At 39.0% G+C, this 27,325-nt stretch overlaps 1 protein-coding gene across 2 annotated transcripts; it reads left to right on the top strand.

Annotated features, from left to right (window-relative positions):
• The first annotated feature begins 1,611 nt into the window (after positions 1 to 1,611).
• gdf11 (growth differentiation factor 11) lies at positions 1,612 to 24,099 on the top strand. 2 transcript variants are annotated; one of them, XM_068315390.1, is made up of 3 exons: positions 1,612 to 2,963; positions 16,923 to 17,296; positions 20,760 to 24,099. In XM_068315390.1, exons 1-3 carry the CDS (start codon positions 2,549 to 2,551, stop codon positions 21,135 to 21,137), a joined length of 1,167 nt encoding a protein of 388 aa, XP_068171491.1. In that variant the 5' UTR covers positions 1,612 to 2,548; the 3' UTR covers positions 21,138 to 24,099. The 2 variants fall into 2 exon arrangements, with proteins under 2 accessions (XP_068171491.1, XP_068171490.1); XM_068315389.1 differs by having other exon boundaries at positions 20,757 to 24,099.
• The last annotated feature ends 3,226 nt before the right edge of the window (positions 24,100 to 27,325 follow it).

The following is a 27,325-nucleotide window of genomic DNA, read 5'->3' as shown; positions in this document are numbered from 1 at the left end:
TCCTTATCCAAACACAGATCATCCTCAAACTTTAATCCAACCGTGAGATATCTAGTTGACAAACAAGTAAACTACTGTAGGTAATTCATTGAGCATCTACTGTATTTTGTTCATGTGTTCTGGGCTGTGACTGTACTTAACCAAATAGTGAGGGGGAGAAAGCCCAAGCTATACCTGTAATACAAACCCCAGCTCTGTCAGTAAATAAGGAGAAGCTTGCAGTCACTGATTCTTAGAATAACATCTGGAAACAGTAAGAGTCAACCTGGCCATCGATGCTTAGCTAAACTGTCTGTTTCCTGGTTCCAGCTTTAGCAATATGTAAATGTGATCAATCATTGACTACCAAGAAAGAATTGAAGCATTTAAAAGTGATTTAAAGTTTTCGGTGTGGCTCACAATGGCTTATAACTTCCTGAAATTGTTGTGTTCAGCTTATCACTGTCCTTTGTCGCATTGGTAATGCAAATCAATGCTGCAGTCGATAGCTGGTGGGTCTCTTGTATCAATGCACTAGAGACATCCATCTTTCACTGTCATCTCTACTCAGCCATTAATCTGAAAGGATTATTTGATGATTATTCTCAGTTACATAGAGACTACTGCTCTAATCTTATCTGTTGGGTTGGTTTGCCAAAATTAAATGTCAGTGATTCACAATTTGCTTCCGTACATTAATACACAAACTTTTAAGAGAGACACACTCAAGTATCAACACACAAGTTTAAACAACCTCTGATAATAGTTATTTGATTAATTTAGATTAAAAATAATGTACAACTAAAGAATGATTTTGAAAAAATAGTTTTTAAGTAATAGGGATGATCTTATTTTGTTGATAAAACAAGATACATATTATAACTAAGTTATTAAAAGGTGGAAACGTCATATATTACATTTCAAACATGAACCTGGCATTTAAGAAGTGATTTGAGAAAGCAAGGCCTGTTCCTCAGTGAAACTTTGCGTGTCATACCACTGATTGAGAAAGTTTCTTTAGATGTTAATGTCTTAAACTTTATTTGGGTGCAAACTCATATCAATATGTAATAAATACAGTTTGTAAGTCTGCTATTTATGTATATAGTTGTCTTACAATTTTACCATATATAGATTCAAAGACACGGCAAAAGGAAGTGAATAAAAACTACAGCCGAGGTGCACTGGCGTAACGCTCGTAGTGTCCCCTGCCTCACGCCCGCAGTCGGCTGGGATAGGCTCCAGCACCCCGCGACCCGCGACAGCGAATGAAGCGGGTTTTGAAGACGAATGAATGAAGACCGCAGCTCCCATTTCTTCCAGCAGATGACGCTGTTTAGTCAGAAAACCGCTCAGATCTACGTCTCATCACCACATGAGGAAATTTCCCCTGGAGCTTTCACAACTTTTACCAAGCGTCGAGTGTGACCCATGTTTGTATTTGGACATTATTAAATCAGAAGCGGAGACTTTACATTTCACATACAGAACTTAAGGTTCGTTATGTCATAGAGAGTCAAAATAAAATGTAACATCAAAAATGTTTATTAAACAGATTAATATATAATAATAAACCGATATATTCAACATGATGTACATAACATAGAACGTATTCATATTTTCTGCTGCAACTGCATGGTTTCAATCAATCTGTTAGACTAATGTAATTGTTGGTTTTCATTTGTATTTTTAACCCTTTTTCAAATGTGTCCATGTGAGAGGCTTTGGTTTTAAATTAAGAACACTTAATCACAGAATTTGACGTTGACAAACTCCTGCAACTTCCAGATGATCTGCATCTGAACATCTGCAAAGTCCACGGGAGGATTCTGAATAAGTGGGGTTGTTTTAAATGCACCACAGATATTTAGTAATGTGTGTGATTTGGGAGCTGATGTGGAAGATTCTGTAAGAATTCATGACGTATTTTATATATGATGAAGCATTTTAACAACAGACTTAGTGATCCATAGTTTATGCAATCATCTTAATAACTTAATTATATCTCTATTATGAGACACTGCACTGTAAAAACATGTAGACTCATGACAGCGCGCACACCCTCCCCTCGCTCTGTCTCTCTTGACTTGGTGACAGACCTAAAAGCCTTTTGTTGCAATCTTAGCCAATGGAGACGGATTACGACACCGCGCAGCTGAGATATATAAAGAGCCCCTTTTTGACCGCACTTGCACATTTTTCAGTGACACTTCTGAACATTCAAACACCTCCATGGACTAAATTGTACCGAAGACCCCAAAACAACCATCATAATACGTGCGAGCGGGCTCTGCATTCATCAGACAGATCATTTGTTAACTTTTAATCCAAACAACCCGCACATACTGGAACGTACTTTTTCATCATTTATTGCAAAATATCCTTCTGCAAAACAAGCAACTTCGGGGTGATCGTATTGGATTAGATGCATGTCAGTGATTCCTTGCTTCTTGTAGGATAAATCAAAGAACGGCGCATCCAAGAAAAGGGATATAACGGGCTGAAGCGATTAAAAAGACAAGAAACAAAAAGAAAAAAAAGTTGCATCACCTGGTGTCTAAGCACAGTCATGTCGCACTACAACTTCTTACTGTGCTTGATGGTGCTCATCTCCCTGGGACAGTCAGGGAGCGATGAGCCCAATCTGCTGCTGCCCTCTGCCAGCGAGACGCCCACGGATGCCGGGCTTTCCCTCCTGGACGAAGACGCCGGTTCCCACGAGTGTTCCGCCTGTGTTTGGAGGGAGCAAAGTAAAGTGCTCAGACTGGAGACAATCAAGTCCCAGATCCTAAGCAAGCTGCGTCTGAAGCAGGCACCCAACATCAGTCGAGAGGTGGTCAATCAGCTGCTGCCCAAGGCGCCTCCTCTCCAGCAGCTCCTGGACCATCACGACTTCCAGGGAGACGCGTCGTCCCAGGATGAGTTTATGGAAGAGGATGAGTACCATGCCACTACGGAGTCCGTGATCACCATGGCCTCTGAGCGTGAGTAAAAGTTTACCACCCAACAGTATTGTCTCCAAATGCGTCATGCGCGTAATTGCAGAGCATAAAGGTTGAAGTGACTCAGGCTCGTTGCGTTGGACAGCAAAGCCTCTGGGGCTCATTAAAGTCAGTGACCTAACCTACTTTCTGAGATTCAGTTCGGGGGTCCACTCTGTATGTGCTGATAACATTGACAAAGGTATTTGGTCAGCTGTTGGCCGCACCACTGTCAAAAGTGAACAGGATTTACGCATGAACCCAATAAACACAATCAGCAGCATAACGAGCTCCAACGTGGCCTGATAAACTTTTGTTTTCATGGTGATGACAATGACTATCACCACAATGATGGAGGGCCGCATCCTGACTTTAATATTTAATTTTTGGACTCCCCAGTCCACCCATTGCCATGTTCAAACTTTCCCTCTTTCAGATGCGTGATGATTTGACAGAGTAATCCCATTTCCGACCCGTTCGTGCGTTTTTGACGATAACGATTTGGCTGGCTGTATGCATCACTTTATGCTTGGTGTCTTTCCTGCATAAACGCCCTGAAATCTGGAGTTATGATCACATCTTTAGGCCCCCATGGATAATGCCCCGAACAATTTGTTTCCCTTCTTATAGTTTCCCATAAATCCAGAGATAAACCCCTCAAAGACATTTTATGAAATTACTGTTGAACCTCGGCAGCTGTGCGCTATCGGTCTTTTATAGGAGGCTCTACCGGTTTCCCTGCTGTTCATCGCAGTGAGAAAAAGTGTGTCCAAAAAGCTGCTATTGTTCCCCTCGTGCAGCGGCCCCCCCCGGCCGCACTTGCCTTTTAAATGCGAAGTTTATGGGCGCAGCTCGTTTTTTTTCACCACGAGTACACAAAGACAGAGAATCACTTAGGGTCGAGGGGAGTGTGTGACCTTTTCCTGGCGAATCATGGGGTTCAACAACATTTACACACGTAATATATTCTGCACAAGGGGCATAACACACACTTCAACTAATCGGTTTCCACGGGTGAACAAAAATAAGCCATTGTACAGAAAAGTTTATCCATCTATCTGTCTGTCTGTCTGTCTGTCTGTCTGTCTGTCTGTCTGTCTGTCTGTCTGTCTGTCTGTCTGTCTGTCTGTCTGTCTGTCTGTCTGTCTGTCTGTCTAAATGAGTAATAATAATAATAAAAGTGGTAGTAATAACAACAACAACAACAACAACAACAACAACAACAATAATAATAATAATGAGTGCCCTTCTTTCCTCTTCAATCACTGTCTTTATCACCTTACTAACCTTTTGTTATTCTTTTTAAATTCCTGCTAACAACCATCATTGGGAACCTTGTTCCTGCTATAGCTTCCTCTGACTGCTGTGTGATGATGTTGAGTTCATGTTTAGGGAGAGCACTGGACATATGACTTCTCCTATCTTACAAGTGAGGCACAACAAAGCATTTGATGGTTAATCTGTCCACCAATTCACTTGAATGTGGACGCTGCTTTTGGACAATTTCCACGACATAATTACTGTCTCAGTGCTTCAAGATCTGATTATGATCTCTCTTTGTTCGTGCTGTTCCACAAACACTCACACACTCTCAATATGCAGCACCTACTGACAATGAAGGTGTTCCTAGATAACTTCTTGCATCTCTAAGGTGTAGGCCAGGCTGTAATTGAGTGAATCCTTCTTCACCTGTAAATAGACATGACTAGTCGCATTACAAGGCAAATCAACAACATCCTCAAGCTATGTTTATGTTTGTTTATCCTCTGTCTTTTGCTCTGCCTCCCTCGTACACATTTACACAACACTGTGCATGATGCTGTCTAATTGTATATTTCTAACAGCCTCTTGTCCTCCAGAGGAGCTAATGACTGGCATTAGTGCTGTATGTGTCATGTTCCAGCACATCCTCCCTGTTCTGTTTGCCTCATCTTTCTACGTCAGCTACAGTTTTTGTCATCTGCTCCTTCTCTCTTCCACCCCTCTCTCCCCCCCTCCACCCCCACCTTCCTACCCGTTAGCCCCCTCTCTTCCTCTTCTTTCCTCCGGTACTCATGGAAGAGTTGAGGGAATGAGTGCATCTCTTTTGCCTGTGGCGCCTTAGTGATCCCACGGGATTAAAAGTGCCTTTTCTGTCTCTCTGATAGAAGGAGGACTTCAAACACTATTCCCTGCTCACCTCGAACCCAATCACCCTTTCACGGTTGTGCACACTGCCTTTGATGGGCCATGTGGGTTCACACAGTACATACTGAACTGGACCCATGCCAGAGTTGCTTCTTAGTATTCACTCAAGGTACGTGGGTGCCGCAGTGGGGGTTGAGAGGGTCTATGCTTCCTGGTCTGTAATTACTATGAAATTTCATGGAAAAGTACAGCTATTTATATCATAGTGCGGCACTGAAGCATCTTCCTCCGTACAGTGTGTTTTGTAGGTGAGTACTCTGCTCGCTGTACAGGCATAAAATGATTGGGTTTCAAGCAGTTTATCAGGGTCGTTCTCTTGTGCAGCACTGGTGGTGATCTACTTTAATTCGCTTATCAGCTGAGCTGTTTATATATTGATTGATTTATGCATTGTATTGTGTAGTAAAGCACGTGCTGCGTGCATTTCAGAGTTCAGTGTGTTTTGCTTGAGGTGGGCTGAGGGTTTGATCCCACTCATCTCCCATTTGTCACCTGTCCAAGACATTTACACCAGATCCTCCTCAGCCATCGTTGACCTTCTCCCCCTTTCTTTCTCTCTGTTTCCTTATTAATGATTTGGTGGTAGTTAAACACAAGCTACTCAACTAACTGTTCAATCAAAAAACTAAACATTTTTTCCAGAAAGGGTGCAAAGAGTCCCTGTGGACTGAGAGTTATCATGTATATATAATATATGTAGTTTAAGGTTGTTTTTGCAAAGATTGAATTCTTGATCATCTGTGTGAGTTTTTCCAGTAATTTTGATGACGTCCAGAAGAATCCAAGATCATCACTCCCTTACCCTCCCCTGTAAACCTGCTCATGCACACTTTCATTTTATTCTCGCAAACAGACACCGACAGAAACATTGGAAATCATGGCATGTAAAGAGCAAGCCTCATAATTTATGTGAGATTACAATCAAAATGTTTCTTCCAACTGCAGCTACTCCTGAAATGTGAAATTCCTTTTTTTAAAAACTATTTACAACTCACATTTTGTTCTGTCCATTATGTTTGTGTAAGACTAACATTAGGAAGTGCAATGGCACTAATGTTATGTAATCCTGTTAAGATGAAGCACATTCAGTTCAACCACAGGCTTACACAACTCTTGAGTATAAAAATGAACATCTACACGCGTATATACAATTCTATACAAATTTCCACATGTGCATACTTGTGTAGGCACATAGAGATGCTCACACACAGTCACACACACACTCCAGAGAAAAGTTCTCCTATTGACAAAAAGGGTCACAGAGTTCACAGCTATGTGATATATTGGAAGAGGAGACTATTAACCTCATCGGGTCTCTTTCTTTGGCAGAAAAGACGAACCGGTAGTAACTTGAACACTTATCCCCCAACACACACACACACACACACACACACACACACACACACACACACACACACACACACACACACACACACACACACACACACACACACACACACACACACACACACACACACACACACACACACACACACACACACACACACACACACACACCACACACACTCATCCCCTAACCACTCACACAAAAAAACAAGTCTTTTATAGTGTTGACCCTATAAAAGGGTCATTTCCTGAAGGTGCAGGAACCATAAAAATTAAGAGGGAGAGCGCTAAAAGGACAGAGCAGAAGAAGTTGGACTGTCTTCAGTTCAGTGGTCGGTGTTTGCTGAAAGGTGATGACTATGTGTGGTTTTTATAGATTTACTTATTCCATGGAGGTCTCAGTTTGATGATGATACCTGTTCTCCCTGTAGCATCAGTTGAGTGAAGATAAACTTTGATGTTGAATTGTTCGGACACTGGAAGGGTGTGCACGTGTGTGTGTGTTTGTGTCTGTGTGTGTGTGAGTGTGTGCGTTTGGGGGGGCATGACTGGCTTGTTTAAAAAGAGGTAAAAACGTAAAGAAAGGTTTGAAGGAGTGTAGAAATTGCACAACATACTGTCAACTTTATGGGTAATAAAATTACAAAGGGACCAAAGTCTATTAATACAAGGACAAAATTTCCCCCGGACCTCAGGAATCTCACTCCTTCCACCCTACTTCCTTGATTCCCACGCTCCTGTGTACCAGTCCCTGCAACCAGTCTCTCTTTTCCACATTTGGGAACATGTTGCTTTGGAATTTAATGCATGCTTCCCCAAAAATACAACACTGAGATGTTAAGATGTTAAGAGTCCATTTTTAAGCATGGCTGAGCAAGCATATATTTGTGTCTTCTTAAAATAAATACAAAGCAGGGTCGGTTGTTGTGAGCTCCTTGTTACTTTCAAGGATTTCAAGGATTGTGGTCGAGTTAGGTGCAGCGCGGCTAATGCTGCGGGTATGAAGGGGGTGGAGGGGAGAAGGAGTCCGCAGGGAGCAACAAGCAAGCACAGTCCTATTCTAAAGGGACAGAAATCATGGAAGGGTTTTATAGGTACAATTAAAAAGACCTGAAACAGATGTTTCGTTTCACTAATAAAGGAAATAATTACTTCACACCAGTAATTAAGCCCTGTGTAGGGACATGAGTCAGGGGGAGGAGGAGGAGGATGGGAGTGAAAAGATAAAATGGAGATCATTGAGGGGATTATTGTTGGTGGATGTGTTCAAGCTCTGTGTGGTCATGTGCGAAGAGCTGCTGAGGATCAGTTTATGGAAGAGTCCATTAAATCTAAGAGGCGTTTAAGCAAAGGAAATGCTGCATGGGCATAATGCCGGATCCCACGAGGGACACACTGTGTTGGAGAGAGGCACAATTAACAGTGGGTAACCTCACAATTATCTACATGAAAATTTAATTAGCCTCTTTTCAGCTACAAAGAAGGGCAGCTCTCACTGTGTTTATCACTTGTGGTTGTTTTTCAGCATGCCATACCCACATCACCCCAGGAAGTTCATTATGGAAGTTATGAAAATGCACAGTGATTTCTTTAGGGAAGAGCCCTGATTGATTTATATCCTGTACAGCACAGACGGATGAAGGGAATCTTGTGGAAGGTAGCTTTTCTGTTGATTTAAAATTCACAAGCATATTCAGAACATGCAGTCCGGAGGGAGGGCGATTGTGATCTGGTCATCTTAACTTTTTTCTTTGAAAGAAAGTTTTGGCTGTGCCTCTGACAGATTCGGGTGACTTCTGAGATTTGGCCGAGTACGATCAAAGAGAAACAAACTCAAGGAGAAATGTGTTGTTTTCTGAATTATTATTGTGTGTGTGTTTGTGTGTGTGTGTGTGTGTGTGTGTGTGTGTGTGTGTGTGTGTGTGTGCGTGCGTGCGTGCGTGCGTGCGTGCGTGCATGCGTGCGTGCGTGTGTGTGTGTGTGTGCGTGTGTGTGTTAGTGGAACAGCATATCATAACTCTGGCTTACTATTAGGACATCTTAAGAGATAATAAATCAATAATTTTGGAGCAATCTCCCAGTGTCTATTTAGAATGTTTTTTGCTGGATTACATTGTTTTGCAAGGAAACATTCTATGAGTTCAGTGTCTGCTCAGTGTCTTTTTAAGCACATGTACAGAGAAAAAAGACTCAAAAGCTATTTTGAGAAAATAAAGCAGATACTGACAAATACAGGACAAACCTTATATGTATGAAATGGTCTTAAGATGACTTAAATACTCTTTAATAAATGCCAGAGGTTATTCTGTAATTGTAGGTTTTTGTACTGGCTGTAGGAAGAATGATGAATAGTTGGTGTTTAGTTGTTTAGTTTGGTCCAGCTATCAGAGGAAAGTGGAAATATTTTTTCATATGACTTAAGTTAAACTGGTGAAATGAAACAAAACTTTGTCCACATCTAATCGCTGATTTATTAAACACATTGCTGAGGTTTAGAGCTTTCCTAATCATTTGGCCAAATCAATGTCTATATGCACAAATCTACAACTCTTCTTTTGATCCTTTCGGCTTTTCCCCTCAGGGGTTGAGTCTTCTGCATAATTTGCATTGCTGTTGTTGTATTTTTTTGTGATATGGTCTAGTTTAGAGTACAGGTGGAGCTGGAGAAGAAAAAGTTGTGATATAAAGATAGGGACTGGTAAATCACATGGTGGCCACTAGATACCCTACTTCGTACCCTATCCTTTAAATAAGTCACAAGATGAACATCATGCTGTTTTAAAGTGGCCTTGAACCTATGGAGTGTTTAGTAAGTTAATGTCTGTTCAAATGAGAAATGGACTAATTTTCTCATGAACTTCTGTATAATTTTGAAGACACTACATCAGGAACCAACAGTCAGGTGGTATCCATCATGAAAACAATACTTTACAGATATTTGGAAGCAAAATCATTCAGCATCTTGGAATATTAGTTATATTAGAATGCCGTTTATCAGCTGCACGCAATGACAAAATCACTCGAACAGTTTAATTACCTCAGTGTAACAGACATTATAAGCTGTTTTCTACAAAAATAGCACAAAATTCTGCTTTTACTACTGTCGTCTAAAAATGATGAACTCTTTAATGAAGACCATCCAGCAGTTTGTGGGGGTGCCTGGTAACTTTCCTGAGGAATCTTTGACCATTCTTCATATGCAAAGTCCTGTTCTGTAACATCCTGGGTGCAACAGAAGCAATGGCCTTCTTCAAATCCCTCCAGAGATGTTCTGTGAGATTCCTTTTAGGTGATTGTGATGACCGCTGTTCAAGTATGTCTATTGAGACTATGCCTAGATGGATGTATTTAGGATCATTTTCCTTTTCAAATGACCATTGAAGCCCCAGCTTCGTCACAGATGTGGAGACTTTTAGCTTCTAGGATTTCCTGATTCTTGACTGAAACCATCTTACCTTCTAAACACTACAGGTTTCCAGTGCCCCAGAAGCAAAAGTTCCCCAGCGCATCACAGAACCACTGTTAAGCTTCTGTCTAGGTAGGGTGTTCTTATTAACCTGTGCTACATCCTCTCTCCTGTACTGATCCATAGAACAGCATTTTGTTTTTGTGGAATACTTCTGATGCAAAAAGTGTGCAGTATATAACGTAAGGATTGCGTAACAAAAAAAACTTTTATATCTGTTCAATATTACTCAGTATTACAGATGTACAGTAATTTAGATTTACAAAGCTGTTCTGAAAGGGTCTGCAAAAACTTAGAAACATTTTTTTAAATTGATCTGCATTTAGTCAATCCACTGTAAGCCTTCAATCAATTATTTTGTTTATCATGTGATAATATAGAACAGGGATATTCCTGTATATATTTAAAGGCACATTTAGTGCCTTTTAACTAGCCATGACTTCTGGATGGTGCTCATGCAACCAAATGCAAACATTATAATGATAAAATAATTGACTCGATTGATGCAAAGGGCTTTCAGCACGTACATTCAAGTGACAATGAAAAACTTCCAGACAATCCAACAGATCACTTCAATTATCATCACTTTCAATTAAGCAAAAATACTCTATTAAACAATTTTGCTTAATTTACCAACTATTCTCTGTCATATCTCCAGTTTGCAAACAGGATAATAGCTACTGTACTTGGAATTAGGCTGTGTTGTGACCTGCAGGTTGACATTTCAATTGACACAATAGGTTTTCTATCACTAACCTGGGGTCTGTAATACCCAATGAAAGTCTGCATTGAAAAAAAAAATTATAAACTTTTTTATGTGTATAGGAACAACCAATGACTAGCTCATTGTAAGACACGAAAGTCCATGTGGGATTACAAAGGGCTTAAAGTGATCAATATAATAAATTTCTCAGACGTAAAAATGTATGTATGTTTATATTTAGATTATTAAATGTCAAATTTATTTTGAGTAACACAACACCCATTGCAAAATGTATAAAATATGACTTTTATGAAATATTGTTATCAAATCTGAACTTTGACTTGATTAAGAGTCCTTGATGTGGTTCCATGTTGCTGTAGTCCCAGCTTTAGTCGTCAGCAGATATCTATGTGAAGGAAGAAAGGGAAACCCCTCCTGCTGCAGTACCTTCAAACTTTTCTGACTTAATGCCAGCAGTACTTTCAGTGATGCAGACCAGGAAAACACTTCAGGGTGTGACTAAAGTTGATCATGTTCTCCTAACAGCTCACTATATTGGGAAGATGTTTTAGACTATAAGGACATTGCAACGCTTTCTGTTGACCAATCATTGTTGATTCTTCTTTTATTATGACATTGATTTTCCTCTGGGTATCAAACATTTCTGAAACTATTAGCTCACAAAACATAAGACTTCTGTCCAACAGTTTTAATGGTGTGTTAACTGAAAGAAGGACGCCTGTCAAGTTGAAAAGTCACCTGATTGTTATAAATAATCCAATCTAATGAAAGATAGCTGGGGGTTTTTTCATTTATTTTTTTGAAATTTTGATTAAATTATCATGATAATTTAATTGATTTCATTTGAATAAATGTACGTTTTTTGTTAATAATCACAACACAAACAAATTCCTCCCAAAAGTTAAACAGCAGTAAAGCTAGAGTGGGTTGTTTGATTGATCTGAGTTAAAATGCTTCTCCTCTTCCTTCACAAAAACAAATATTTGTTTAAATGCACATTCTCTATGCTTTCCCAATTATGATCTGGATTTAATAAGAATGATCAGTGGTGAAAATGCAATGTAAACATTCAAAGCTTCATCTTAATTATTTATTTTGCAGAGCTTAATGGCACAGATATCTTTGAATCCTTTCATAAACACATTTCTATTTGTATTTCTGAAAAGCGGTTTGGATCTAGCATTGGAGAATATTGTTCTTAATGCCTTGCATGCATGTGTGGATGCACCCATGCACAAGCGGCGAGACCCCAGCACACTCCCTGCTGTCCAGCTGTCCACCTTATTGCAGTTCACTGCACGCTCACTCTTTTCATTCTCTTTGCTGCTGGAGGAAAGATGTTCCCCTTATAAAACAAACATGTGTAACTGTTGAGCCGTTTGCTGAAGACTTTCAGTTTGGAGCTTCTATAGTTGTGTTTATGTGTGCTTGCGTGTTTCTGTGTGTGTGTGTTCACTGAGCTAGAACAGGCAGCATTAGGAGGTGTCTTTTGTTGCTCTTGGGGGCTACTGTGCTCAGTCCTAATAGGAGTCTTGTGCCTGTCGTTGTCCTGAGGGAGGCCTTCTGAATGAGGGGGTCTAACTTCACATGGCCCCCTCCCCACGCTCCTCCTCCATCCCCAGCTCGAGCCCGGCCTCCCCCACCGCCCTCTCGCGTCCCTTGGGACTGGCCGAGAGACAAAGAGGGAGTGCGGCTGGGGTGGGATGGGATGTTTGAGGGGGTGCACTGTGGCCCCTGTCTTATTAGAAGGGTCGTGAACGTGTCACGATGATTAATATGCCGAGGTGCATGGGGATACCCTAGAGTCACATTTATTCAACACGATGGCTCCCAAACACACACTCACCACAAAATGGCACATTTGCATTTCCCATTAAGAAAAGAAAATATAGATATATATGCAAATCAAACTCCTATCCAGGTTTATAACATTATGCATTATCCATTTGGAAATTAACAATAAGTAGCCATTTCTAAACCTGCAACAATTTAGCTGCAGATTTTTACCTGATTTGGACAAGTCATGGCATGTGTGCACAATTTACACAGTGGTCAAAACAAGCAAGACTAAAAATGTGAACTGCGTAGATTTTTTTTTATAATATGAAGTTGAAGAATGAAAGTCATTTCTAAATTTAGACTTTCTGACAGTACTTCCACCTGATAGCAGATTGATCATTTTGCTCACTTTTAATCTGCTGTCTGGCATTTGATGAAGAAGGTGGATTATTTCTATGATGAGGATGAATGCATTTGTGAGTTATTACTATGCATTTTATCCTGTTATGATTATACAGTGTAGATCTTACATCTAGGAAGCACTCTGAAGTTGCTGAAGCTGAGAGTAGAACTCTCACACATTTTTATATACAATGTATTAAAGTCAAAATTAAATAAATATCCATTTGACTAATAAAGAACTGACAACTTTACTATAGTGGCAACATTTAAGCACCCTCACTGGTAGCACATGTTAGCTATTCATTGCATTACTACATTTAAACTTCACCTCTCCATCTGGTCTCAACTGGCTCATGTTCCTGCACCCCTCTGTAACATTACAGCATGTGGTTATTAAAAGCATTTAACTTTGAAACAGGCTGCACTTTTATTAAAATGAACAGGCGTGCATGGTGAATAAACCTGTATGTTCTATATGTCTCCCAAAACATATGTATATAGGAGGCTATGGGCTAACTATGGGACACAGGTATCCAGGGAGTACGCCAGATGTTTGATAGGCCCACCTGCAGGCCTGCTGTGTGCTGGTAGTAAAATTCATGTGCTGCATATGCTTCAATTATACCACAGGGAAATAAGCTGCTGTTATAATGCAGTAGTCTGGAAACATGAGGATGAAAAGTGAACAAGTCTTTTTCGCCTGGAAGCACGTACACTCATACAAACAGCATTGTATTTGAAGTTAAACAGGCATATTGTTGGACTGCATGTAGACTAGTAGCTGTAGTTTGTTCCAGTAGATGGTGAATAATTAAATAATAACTTAATCAGAATTCATGTCAAGAACTCAGAGTACTATACACTGAGGTGTAACTGTTCAGGAAATTAAATCATAAAAACAGGCCTGCGGTTGCAGTAAAATTGTGAGCTCATCCAACGATAATGTGTTACGACAGCAAGAGCGAAGTAAACTCAGGTAGAGGGATTAAACGTCTCGTTGCTTTCTGATCTTTACAAGTTTTGTCCATTTTTCACAAGTAAAACCCTCTGCGTTGGGTGTAATTACAAAGCAGGCATTGATCCTCTGTGGTTTGACTCTTTGCTTTCACACTTACAGGATCTATAAAGGCAAAAATTAATTTCCCCTATCAATGCAGTCATTGTTTAACATGACATAGCTCATATGCTGTGCATATGTGTTTAATAACCCGGGGTCCTGACTGGATCACTGCATACAGACTCTACTTCTCAGATTACTCAAGAAAGGCCTCTGCTTCAGAAATCAAAGTATTTTAGCTACGGAGAGTTTGGTGGGTTTTTTCTTCTGTTTTGCCCCAAAGAATGAAACTGTTTGCTAAGTAAGAGCTAATGTGTGTCAGTCCCCATGTGCAGAAATGAAAACCAACAAAAAGAAGTAATCATAAGTAAACCCCAAACAAACTGCAGAATCATTTATTCCCGGTTTTGTGCTGATGAGCAAAAACAACAACACCCACGTTAATTGCTGTGACCCCAGCAACCCACCAAAAGGAACATTGACATATTGTTTGTCCAGCGTGAGACACTGTATAATTTACACTCACTAATGACTGTCCATGGAAATAGAGACTGAAGGACCATGTCTGTCCCTGGCTTGGCTCTTATTCAATTTTCTCTCTGGACTCGTATAATGGATAGTCCATCTGTACCTCAGTGAATTCATATCCCTCAATGCATGCCCATAATTCAATTACAACACTTGTTTAGTGTAAAAAAATAACAGCCTGGTGCTGTGTTCTCTCCTGGTCAATTGAAGTTTGATAAGCGATCCACTATTGGCTGGAGAATCTCCACCCTAATCAAAACAAAAACAAACTGTGGCCAATTCAGCACCGTTGTCTTCTCTTTGCTTTCTTTTGGGTTTTTTTTTAAGACATGTTGTGAAGAAAGACATATTACCATCACCACAGGATCGACCTTGACCTTCAAACTCAATCTGGCTATTAGGGCAGCCCCTCCCCAGCAGCCCCGAGATGTAAAAAGGATGACGGTTTTGACCCCTGATCCCATTTCTTAACTAGACTGAGGTGCCAAATAACCTTTTGACCCAGGAAGCATTTTCAGGTTGCCCCAGCAACCTCATATTTAGTGGTGATTGACAGGTCCATACTGTTTTTAATGTTTTATTTTCAATGGAAAAACGTCAATGCAATTGCGAAATGAATGAGAGAAAACAAAGGTTTGTTATGCTAAAATATAGATCAGTAATATGTCAAATTTTCTGAGGAAATTGGCAGATAAGAGATTCTATTGTAGTCAGTTGGCACATTATTATGCCAGATAGATGCAGAATAAATTTCCCTTAATAAATGAACACTTTACATGGAAATGAATGTGTGAATGCAATGGATGGATGTCATTATATCAGATGGAGGTCTATGTAAATTAACCATGTGCAGATTTGACATGTGGTGCAAATCACAGAAACACCAGAGCAGAAAAGGATCATAACAGGAATAAATCTCATCTTTTTTAGGAGACGCCTTGTGTTCCTTGACTTAACGCTCAATACACTGACCAAATACATTCTCAACATGGAGGAGCCACTAAAAAACTTACGACGTTTTTATTAGTTTTGTGTAATGTATGGAGAGACCGTTTTAGGGTGTTTGACCCAAGGGGATCTAAGGTTACCATCTGGCCACTGGCCACCATTACTGATCCTTGTTTTAATATGCAAATGTATCTGTTTGTCCAACCTTGATATTATCACAAATATAATAACCTGGCTGAATGGACCGTTGGCAGGACCGTGTGCACCCACGATAAGAGACAGCCTCGATGCAGGTGCAATTTGTGAAACAGTGATTAGTTTGCTAGAATAGGGGAAAACATATTTTAGAATATAATGTTGGCAAAAGAAAAACTAACTATCCAATTAGAAAACTTGGGAGTGCATCTAAGAAGTAAGCAACATTCCATAATTCGTCATTCGTGTAAACTAATCTAAACTTATAATTCAGGCATTATGTATACAGTCTTTTTTATGAGCTGACATTCAGCTCTGCGGTTCTTTGTGGCTTCAAGATCTGTGTGAAAAACATAAGAAAAATACCCAGAGTCTGAACCATCTTGTACAGATGAATTACGCAAACTCCACTGAAGGTGAAGAAGAAATAATGAGCCAATATGTGTTTCCTAATGACTGCTTCCATCTTTGAATCATCAGTGACTGAGGACTATGTAGCCTCATGTGATTGATGATGGACCTGGAGAACAAAATAAACATACAGTAGGTATGAGTTTCTTTCAAATCACAGCGCTGTAACTTACAGATAATAGCTATCTTCACTAATGTCTCCGTACACAGAATACAGTATTTGTTGGTGCTGTAGAGGAATACTAACAATGTGTTCATATTTGCTGAGTGATTTGATGAAAGCAGCCAACAGTCTGAGCTAATGGTTGGTACCCAGAAAGGTTGACTCTGTCTCTTTCATCTTCAAAAGCTGTCGCCTGGCTCTGTCGGAGGTTCCCTTTCAGTTATTTGGTTGATAATGATTGTACTTATCAACAATGCATTAATTACAGTGTCATGGTTTGTTCCTTTGCTGGATGACTGAGCATGGATGTAGCTGTCCCTGTCGTACTTGTGTGGGTCAGTTTAAATATAAAGTTATTGACCCCAGTAAGGCTGAGGTTTGTTTGTTGAGATGATAAAAGATCAAGCATTTCTAATCCAGATACTCAATGAGTATGAGACTTCAGTGAGCACTGCATATTTAATTGACCATGATTGAAATCATAACCAGGCACTGGTTAAAGGGGCTGCACTTTTTTTGTTTTTTTTTTTGACAATGGTAAAATACAAATAATGTATTGTGGTGCTACAGAGATGCCATAGACAAAAAATAATTACAGTATAAACATTATCATAAATACAATATGATTATGAATGTCATATAATTATATTCTCTAGGAAATGTGGTTTAAAGATTACTCCCCTATTTTTGTTCACTTTGTATAAAATAAATATTTTTGATACTCATGAACAATGAGCCTCTCCTCTTTTCCACAGCGGAGCCCCTGGTGCAGGTGAACGGGAAGCCGGGCTGCTGCTTCTTCAAGTTCAGCCCCAAACTGATGTTTACTAAGGTGCTGAAGGCCCAGCTGTGGGTGTACCTGCGACCACTTCAGCAGACGTCCACTGTCTACCTGCAGATCCTCAGGCTGAAGCCCGTCACCGAGCAAGGCAGCCGACACATCCGCATCCGCTCCCTGAAGATAGAGCTGAACTCCCGGGTCGGCCACTGGCAAAGCATCGACTTTAAGCACGTGTTGCAGAACTGGTTCAAGCAGCCCCACACCAACTGGGGAATCGACATCAACGCTTTCGACGAGAGCGGCAATGACCTGGCAGTTACTTCACTCCGACCTGGAGAGGAGGGGCTGGTAAGGACCCTCAGACCTGTCGCTGGAGTGTGTGTGTGTGTGTGTATGTGTGTGTGTGTGTGTGTGTGTGTGTGTGTGTGTGTGTGTGTGTGTATGTGTGTGTGTGTGTGTGTGTGTGTGTGTGTGTGTGTGTCTTAAATTACAGCTCAGACTTATTCAAGTTCCTAAATCAATTGGTGTAGACTAAATGATCATAGTAACAACTTTGAACTCAGAGAAATGGGGATTTGTATCAATAACTAGGTTGCACTAAAACTTCAATAAATAATGAGGGCAAACAAGTGCATTCAAATCTTTGACACTGTCAAATCTACAAAACATAGAAAAGTCTGAGATAAACATTTAAACTCAACAACACTTTTAGAGTTCAAAGCTTCATCCAGAAGGCTCAGTAACGCCTTTATATCATTGTCCATACAATGAGACTCACTGTTTACAGGCACATGCCACTAGCATTTTGAATCACATTGGTATCAGTACATCCAGCAAAGAAAACACGTTTCAGTCTTCCTAACAAATTTCAATCATATTTGGTAGGTTGACTGGAATTTGATGAAGAAAATCTCATTAACGTTTGGAGAAGTTAGGAATCTTAACATAGTGAGGTAGGCCTGATAAATGATGATTAAACTTGTAACCGAAAGCAACTCATTAAATTCTGGACTGACTCCTGGATCGATGACCATTAGGGCCAGAAATAAAATATAATATATAATATTATAATAAATATAATGTAATAATAAATAATAATAAATAAAATAAATATATTTATGAGCTAAATCGAGATGCTGAAAATGTATTTATTTATTTATTTGGTTTATTTATTAGTAAAAGTGTGTGTGTGTGGGGGGGGGTAGAAAGGATTAGAAATTGAATTAACCAAACTACATCACAGCAGATATTTAGAACCTTCCTGCAGCATATTCTGTCCAATATCAATTATTTTTTAGTACTTTCCTCAGTTTGCATGCTAATGAACCGTCATTAAAAGCTACCATGTGATGGTTCAGTCTACAGGAACAGCTGCTTTGTTTGGTCAATCTTCATCAAAGTCGTCACATCCTCGTCTTCTGCTCTGCAACACTGGGGAGAGCATTATCTGTATGTGTTTGCTGACGTGCTCTTCATACTGAACTTATACTGTATAAATCTTTAATTTAAAGTGCATTAAAAATACAGGCAGAGAGGACTTTAGTCTTTTTTCTAAATGTAAAGAACTTCTAAACAATTTTCCTTTTGTTTCTGTGAATTGTTTATGATCATATAGCTTCATGTCAAAAAGACATTCCAATTTTAAAAATACTCTCTATTTATGGATAATGTAATGGACTGTTTTGCATAAATTCAAACTGATTGAGTTAGAGAACAGCCAAAATGGCCCTTTAATGTAGTAAGAAATCCCAGAGTTACTACAGTCAACATCATGTTGAATTATGTAGGCCACTCATCCTAGTTAAGTAACACCGAATATTTACCAAGTGGTCATTTGGGTCAGTTCTTCAGAACACATATCGGCGGTCAGCTCTGGTGTCTTTGCCAATAAATGGCTGCCCTCTGAGCACACAGCAGTGTGCGATATTATTCTTGAACCAAAAAAAACAAAAAGATCAAAAACACAGGCAAGTGTACCAAAATAAAACAAAACACAACAAGCAAGGAAAGATTGAAACTATGCTTTTCCATCATCCTCTGGGTCTTTTTTCCTCCAACAAAAGCCCTAAAGGCCAAGCTGACATGGTTCCACCCCAACGGCCTTTCAGCTTATTTCCTCTTTTGAATGCGTCACAAAAAACTGTGCTCCAGCCCAGCTGGAATCACTGTGGGGAGAGGAAGGCTTTGTAAAACAAACACGATGGAGTAAAATATTTGATCCGCTTGCTTTGCCCAGAGGTCAAGGTTATGGTAGCCTGCAGATGACCTCCTGGACCAGGCATACAACCATCAACAATGTCAGAAGAGCTTAATTTCAATAGTTCTGTGAATCATCGGTTAAGTTGAAGATTTTGTTGCAAATGTAAACAGAAGTTCACCAAGAAGATGCTATTTTAATTTTAAGTATTCTTCTATGTCACTTGTATTTTATTCATATAAGTGTTACCTTTTCACAGTAATGAGTGAAAAAATGGCACCAATTAAAATTCTGTTGCTTTTGATTTACATTTATATGAGTGGGGATATGTTCTAAAGTGTGGTAGTATAAGAATTTAATATTCTTGCATGAAGACTATTCAGTGGTGGAGATGCCTTGATGATTTTTCCTGTTTAAAGTTTGACTACATGTGAAAATGAAACTGAAAATGACACGGAGTCAGCAGGTCCGGGCAATGATGAACGGTGTGGTGTCGGTACTGGTGCATCAGAATAGGAAAATTGGTCTGTAGTTGACCTTTAACAAAACTTCCTCAGAGTAGACATTTTGACTTTTAACAGATGAACAATACTAAAAACTCTGTTCTATTCATGTGTCCCAGTGTGGCACTAAGCTCCTATACATGACACAAAAACTGATGTATCAGTAAGAATGTTTTCCCAGATTATCTGGTAACCTGAGGTGTTACACATATTTAGGAGTAAAAATTTGATCAAATTCCAAGCAAAATCACTCTTACTGTTGACTGAAGATACTGACACTGTACAGCAAACCATTTAGTCTTTTAACTATTTATCTTTTAATTATTACAATATTAAACTAAAAGGTCCAACCTCACCTCCAACTCTCACCGGGAGGTAAACAGCTGGAGTCTTCCCAGCCATCTCCTCATCCTTAGTTACTTCTTCTGTTGCCTTATTTTGAACTCTACATCAACTTTTCAGTCATATTATTGGCGTTACACAGCAACAACTCCATGTGATCATGTGATGCGATGCATTTACTCTGCAAATGGTTTTAATGAAGTCCTCTGCAGTTTAATGCTCCGTTAATTATAAACCTTGTAATTTGAGCACATTTGGGATTTGACTTGTCTGTGGAGATTCTCCTTCATGTGTGTGGAATCCTGATTTCAAAATAGTTAGGTTTTTAAAACTCTTGCAGTGTCACTCAGCGTTTTTTGTCTGCTTTTGTAACCGTTCACAGCTTGTCATCCCACTTTGTTTTAGGGTCAGGGTTAGGGTTAGTTATTAATTTTGTACCTAAATACTTTTGAATGACACTTTTTAAGTGTAAGTGGTGAGAAATTGTTCATATTTTCTACCACACAACTCGGCTAACATCAGTACTTTTCACTTTCCGGTTTAGATACTGTAGTTTATTTAATGGTCACATATTAGGGCCAAAAGCCAACCTGCAGGTGCTTTAGGATTATCAAATTCACACAATAGCAGACTATCAAAGTAGTCTTTTCTTTTGCTCATAAAAATTAATCTCTCCTTTCTACTGATATGTCAGCCATGTTGTTGTTGTTGTTCTCTTATAACCACCTCTTTCTGTTTGTCCTGCCTGTCCTCCCCCTGATTCCAGCAGCCGTTCCTGGAAGTCAAGGTTCTCGAGACAACCAAACGTTCACGGAGAAACCTCGGCCTGGATTGTGACGAACACTCCACTGAGTCTCGCTGCTGTCGCTACCCGCTGACTGTGGATTTTGAGGCGTTCGGATGGGATTGGATCATTGCCCCCAAACGTTACAAAGCCAACTATTGCTCCGGCCAGTGCGAGTATATGTTCATGCAGAAATACCCGCACACTCACCTGGTGCAGCACGCCAACCCCAGAGGCTCTGCAGGACCCTGCTGCACCCCGACCAAGATGTCCCCTATTAACATGCTCTATTTCAATGACAAGCAGCAGATTATTCATGGCAAAATACCAGGGATGGTTGTGGATAGATGTGGCTGCTCTTAGGCTGCAGGGGAGAAGCACACTTGTGTACAGTCACCACTCCATCAAACCACCCCAAACCCCCACGAAGCTCCCCTATGGCACCAGAACCCACTCCTAGGCAACCACGCTTCACTTTGCTCAGCAACAAAATCGTCTGACTGCTTTTCCATTTTCCGGTAATTTAATTGATTCTAACTGTAAAAAAAAAAAAATTATAAATGAACCATGAATCAAATAAGGACTGTGTGATGGAAATGCAGTGTGTTATGAATGGTTTAATGAGGTTGTCCATGTGGTAAATGAGACAAAACTATGTTACACAGTGTATGTTTGTTTTGTGGGGTTTTAAAAAATTTGTTTTTTTTAAATGGCATCTTTGTAAAATGTCCAGGTCAGTGGATTGAGATGACGGGAGATTTAAGCATTTATGATATTTTAAAAACAATTTCAGTTCCAAGGTGAGTTTGGTGAGACTCTGCTTCACACATGAACTTATTTATAGTTGAGATCTGATCTACAAAAAATATTTCCAAGGGTGCATGATGAGAAATGTTTTGCAATCCATCACTCTAACCACCAGAACAAAATCTATGCTAATGTGTGGAGGGTCTGCCATAGAAATACCGTAAGTATAAATCCAAAATTTTGTTTACAGATGTTTAGTGATGTGCTCTAGAGATGTAAAGTGTTGAAGAGATCCAAAACCAAACCTTACCCTCTATTAATGTATAACACCCCAGTGTGACATTCTCGCGTATCTACAAACCTTTCACAGTTACTTTTATCCTTTTTTACTTGTACTCTTGTAAAACTCAAAAGGGTAAAACATAGACAAGAGGTTATATTTTAACTCTTAACTCAATCTTTCAAAGTAGATAAAGCCGCAACGGCTATGTCTGCTCTTCAGAAATGTCAGATTCAGTTTCACTTGCATACTAAAGTCTAAAACGTTTGGCACCACCTGACAAAGGAGAAGGAGCAGGGCGCAGGAGGATAATAACCCAGTGGGTTTCCTTTCTTTTACGTAACAAAGACAAACAATCTTTAACACCTTCAACTTTTGTAATAAATGTCCAGAGGGTATAGGAGTTCGGTAACCTAAACACACTGGAACACGACTTGAAGAAGTCATGGACTGAACAAGTACTAGCTAGAGAAAGCAGGAATCCATATTGAGAGATCAATTTGTTAGTATGCTCAAAGATTCAGTGTGCTGCAGCCTGAGCGAATGATTGATCTGGAAACAGCACAAAACAGGATTACAGTTGTGTTAATCCAGGTTTACACAGCCATAGTGTCAGTGTTCATGTTTTTAAAAAAAATACATGTGAACTAAAGCTCGATATTAGTTTCAGAAAAGCATGTCACTTATATTAATGTAACTATCCTTTAGGCTACAGTACTGTACTCAGAAATTGTTTGTAGGTCACAATAAAACCACATAACCTGCCCAAAAATCAAGAGAATGTAACTCAACCACTGACGTTAGTTTAGAAAACATATTTAATTGCATTTTGAAATGCCCCCATCCATCTTAACTGTAAAGTCATTATCAGAATGGAGAAAATATTGTTAGTGCTAGAACACGGAGTAGTTTAGAAACCTTGAAGTCTGTCTTTGTCTCCTGGATGTCAAAGCAAAGATATCCTTTTGTTGTAAACAAAAGCACTATGCTGTTGGATAAAGGAAGAGCCTTCTGACATTATAAATAAATGATATATGTATATATTAAAAAAGGGGTACAAAAACCTTTTTTGGGGCACTCTACCTTACCAACAATAAATTTTGCACTATGGGACGTTCATGGCGTGAGGAGGTTAAGTGTTATTTGTTTTACCAAGCACAAGAGAGCTTGTACAGTATAGGATAAAAAAAAAACTATTCAAGCTTCTGGTGATCAACCATTAACTAGAGAGGTTATCACTTCTTTTTGATACCATCATGCTGTCCTGACTTTTGTCTGAAGCGGGGGCCTGTCCATACACTCACACTTCTATCCAATCTGGAACCTGGATGTCCTGTGCCAGTGGCCTGAAAGGCCTTCTTAACCACTTAGGGTGATAATTCATGTGTATAGTAAGTTGAACACAGAATGCTTTAACTGGAAATGGCCCACCCACCAACTTTAATCTGTTATCATGTTAGAGACATTGTGACTCAAACAGTGTTTCTACTGTCTCATGTAGACGTTTTTTGCCTTTGTGTGTATTTAAATGAAAGCACCCATGTAATTATGGGGAGAGTATCCAGGGATTGTTAGCCAAAGTAGAGGATGACATGTTGTGTGTTGTAACTTTTGTGAGTGCAGGAATATGCTAGAACATTTCAAAGGAAGGAAAAAGCTGGCCTAGAGGCAGTGGTTGGAAATAATTCAACTGGTCAATGGCCTATCTATAAATATTAATTACAATGCATTTCAAGGTCTGTCTACCTCACTTTAGCCTTCTAAAAACCTTGCTTTTAAAAAAAAAAAAAATTCTGTTATCAATTAATCTGTGCAAACAGTTATGTTTTAGGAATCCCCTACCCCAAACCCACCCCCCAAAAATGTAGATCAAAAACCACAGGGTCCCCTTGCTCTCAGGTTCAGATTGAGTTATTGACAGAGTGACTGGTGGTAGTGGCTCTGGTAATATGTGGTCGAAAGAAATGATTAGCTGTGTCCACATCTATGGCTTGTTGAGAAGTTGCATTTTGAGTTGTAGTGTTTGTATACTGGTGTGTGTGAGAGTGTTTTCATATAAATATATGAGAGTAAGAAATCTATGTAAATATCTACCCAAAAGTTAACATTTATGATGTTTTGGACAGGTTCACCGCTTCTAATGATTTTTCTCTCTTTCCCCCTTTCTTCCATTCTTTGTGTAGTTTTTAAAAAATCACCCCAACTTTGTAGTTAAATGGTTGTGCATAACTGTTCAAATGTTATTTTTGCCTTTTGTTGTTTATTTACTGTCATTTTTCTTTTGTACAATAAATCATTTATTTAGCTTACATGATTTGTGCTTTATTTACTTCAGTCAATGTTTAAATAATATATCCAAACATGCTGCATTTAAAATGGGTCCCTGACTGATGGCTATTTTTGCAATTAACTCAAGAAACTGTTTTTATTCAGTTGGCTGTTAGCTATTTAAAAGATATAGACCGTCTTACGAAGCTACAAGTTAACACATTCACTATCAGCTAATGTCCGAAGATAAACAAAATACCATACAACAAAAGCCTCTGATAAATATTATCCAGTTAGCCTGCATGCAGGACATCAGCAGCTTTAATAAATTGTGTTGTTTGCTATAGACATGGAGGAACCTTTCTTTACCACAATGGCACTTAAGTCTGTTCTGTCTCTGTTTTGACTATGCATTCACAACTGTGTGTATTTTAAGAAGTTATTGGTTCAGAATGAGGTCAATGCACACAGCAATCACCTTTTGTTTCTGATGAATATAAACATCATAAAGTTTGTCTTATTATGAGACAGCCTTCAAATGTTAGGTCATATATAAACCACTTTTCATTTAAAGTACTGTGTATCCAATAATGTGTTAGCTAGCCTTTTGTTTGCTTTTAGTTTTTGTCAGTTAAGGGAAAATTTCTACGTTAAGGGAATAATAAACAAAGCAAAAATGCTCATTATTATTACTATTATTATTATTATTATTATTATTATTATTATTATTATTATTATTATTATTATTATTATTATTATTATTATTATTATTATTATTATTATTATTATTATTATTATTATTATTATGTCATCATCATTATTATTATCATCATAATTATTATTATTATTATTATTATTATCATATTATACTTATCTATAATTATGCTAACTTATATTTTTTATACTCCCTTGTAAATGTTTTACATCAAATGCCAGCAGGTTTCACTAAATTAACTTTTTGAACTTGTAAATTTTCAATGTTCTCTCAGTCCTGGAAGTTGTCTCACTGTTGGAAACATCCTTCTGTTTTTGGGTGCGCAAATGTTTTGGTCTGGTTCTCAAAGGAGCATTGCATGATGCAGACATGTTTTAGATCACTGTGATCATTTGTAGTTACTGCAGGTAAGAGATTGCCTACAGTCTTTCTTGGATTCATATTGTCTAATATCATGAAACTTTTGTGATAATTGTTCAAAATAGATAGAAATGAAAGCTTAGTAACTTTGCAGTGGAGTTAGTAAGTGTCTCTCAGCATGGGACCATTTGATCAGATGATTTAGGGTCATTTTCAAAGGACAGTATACAGAGCATTCATAAGGTAATCCCAGATCACCATCATCGCATACAATTTGTGAATGACACAACGTTTGCATCAATGTTGTGTGAAGACCAAAGCCATCTTCACCTTCACTCATCCCAAAACAATGTGGAGGCCCAGCAGAAGCCCTGGTTCCACTTGTTTCACAACTTAATTAACTATTTAAGCTCTCCGTTGTTAGAACTGTCAAAATGTACACAAAAGCCCTTCTTGTTCTAATATGGCACCACTTATGTGCACCCCTGCCTATGTTCCCCCAGTCCGTCATTGTTTGACACAAGGTTCAACTAATTAGTTTCAAGTACGACCGCATTTTTTTAACAGTGAAGTGTATGGTAGTATGCCACTAATAAGTACGCATGTGTTTATTTGTTTATTTGTTTGTTTATTATTATCATAATGGATTGAAAGCTATCAGATCTAACCATCAAGTGACTGTAACTAGTTTTATAAAATGAATAAGATGATTGGCTGGATAACTGGAAAATGTAAACTCCAAACACACTGCTCTCACAAAACATAGACACACACACACACGCACACGCACACGCACACACACACACACACACACACACACACACACACACACACACACACACACACACACACACACACACACACACACACACACACCATTTTAAACCATCATCAGTTGTATCCTAATTTTTCAACAAGTAGTCGGAAGTAAATTCACTGCATGGCTAATTGATGAAAGAGAGCATTCAGAGGACAACAGTTCAGTGATGAGGTTTGAGTTGCCATTATTTGGATGTCATATAAGATCCTGACCCAATTAATGCCACCTGATAGGAGGGCCTCTCATCAACCTAATTTAGACAATCAGAGGGGGGACAAATGAGAATGAGAACGAAGCTCTTTACGGATGCAAACAGACAAAGACCACCCAGTACAAGCTCGAGGAGACTGATGCCAGCAATGACATAAACCTTTTGACAAATCCTCACTTGACATAAGCAAACATTCACACAGACCCCTGGCCCTCAAGTGCATCAACGTGCTTTGCACATCATCAGTCATACCCGCCCTACATAGACAAGGGAGGACATTGATGGATGTTTTTATTGTTTTGGCACATAAGGAGTAGTTTTACAAGTTGGCCATGAAGTGTTAGAGGCTTAATACTGCACCCACATCCTTAAGACTAACAACATGATGAACTTTGACCCAGCTTCATTAAACAAAGTCAAACCCATGCCATGGAGGCACTTGCGGGGAGAAAGAAGTACAGTACAATGGGAATATTGAACATGTTACTAAGGTTGAAAGAAAGGCTACTGGGAGCTGGGAGGATTTGGGAGGAGCTTTTTGGCAATTATAGTCATAAAGTTAAGAAGGAAGGTATATTGGGGGCAGCTCGGAAGAGCGTAAATTGCTGGACACAGTCATCAGTGACACCTTTTTGTCTGGTTTATTGACTGGCTGGTGTTTGGACAGGGACGCTGTCCAAGAAAGATCACACGCACTCATATGGGATGAAAGAATCTGACATGACAATAGAATAGACTCACAATGACAGTCTCGATAAGGAGATGCATCTGGATGGAGCTTTTTAAATTAAATTATAAACAAGGAAAACCATCAGACTTAAGCTGCTTCTTGAGTTATTGTTGCTTAGTCAGTTTGTTTTGCACCATTCTTATTTTTAAGAGCAGCATTACCTGCTATTTTTTGGGAGGTTTTAGTCTTTTTTATATTTTGACGTGGATATTTTTTTCTCTCTCATTAGGATGTATACTGTATTACATTTACTGTATTTATTTAAAAACCAACTGTGTTATATCACTGGAAGCAATTTTGACTGGGGTAGACTTTTTTAATCACGGCAGACCAAAAAAAAAAAAATCTAATTTCACTGTGATCCGGGTCAAAAATGAGACATTTTTGATGAAGCATATTCAGCTTCTTGATCTATTTAAA

Source organism: Antennarius striatus, chromosome 5, assembly GCF_040054535.1.
Source record: "Antennarius striatus isolate MH-2024 chromosome 5, ASM4005453v1, whole genome shotgun sequence".
Classification (NCBI taxonomy): domain Eukaryota; kingdom Metazoa; phylum Chordata; class Actinopteri; order Lophiiformes; family Antennariidae; genus Antennarius; species Antennarius striatus.
The sequence above is the reverse complement of the archived record's forward strand: the minus strand, read 5'-3'. Positions and strand labels throughout refer to the sequence as shown.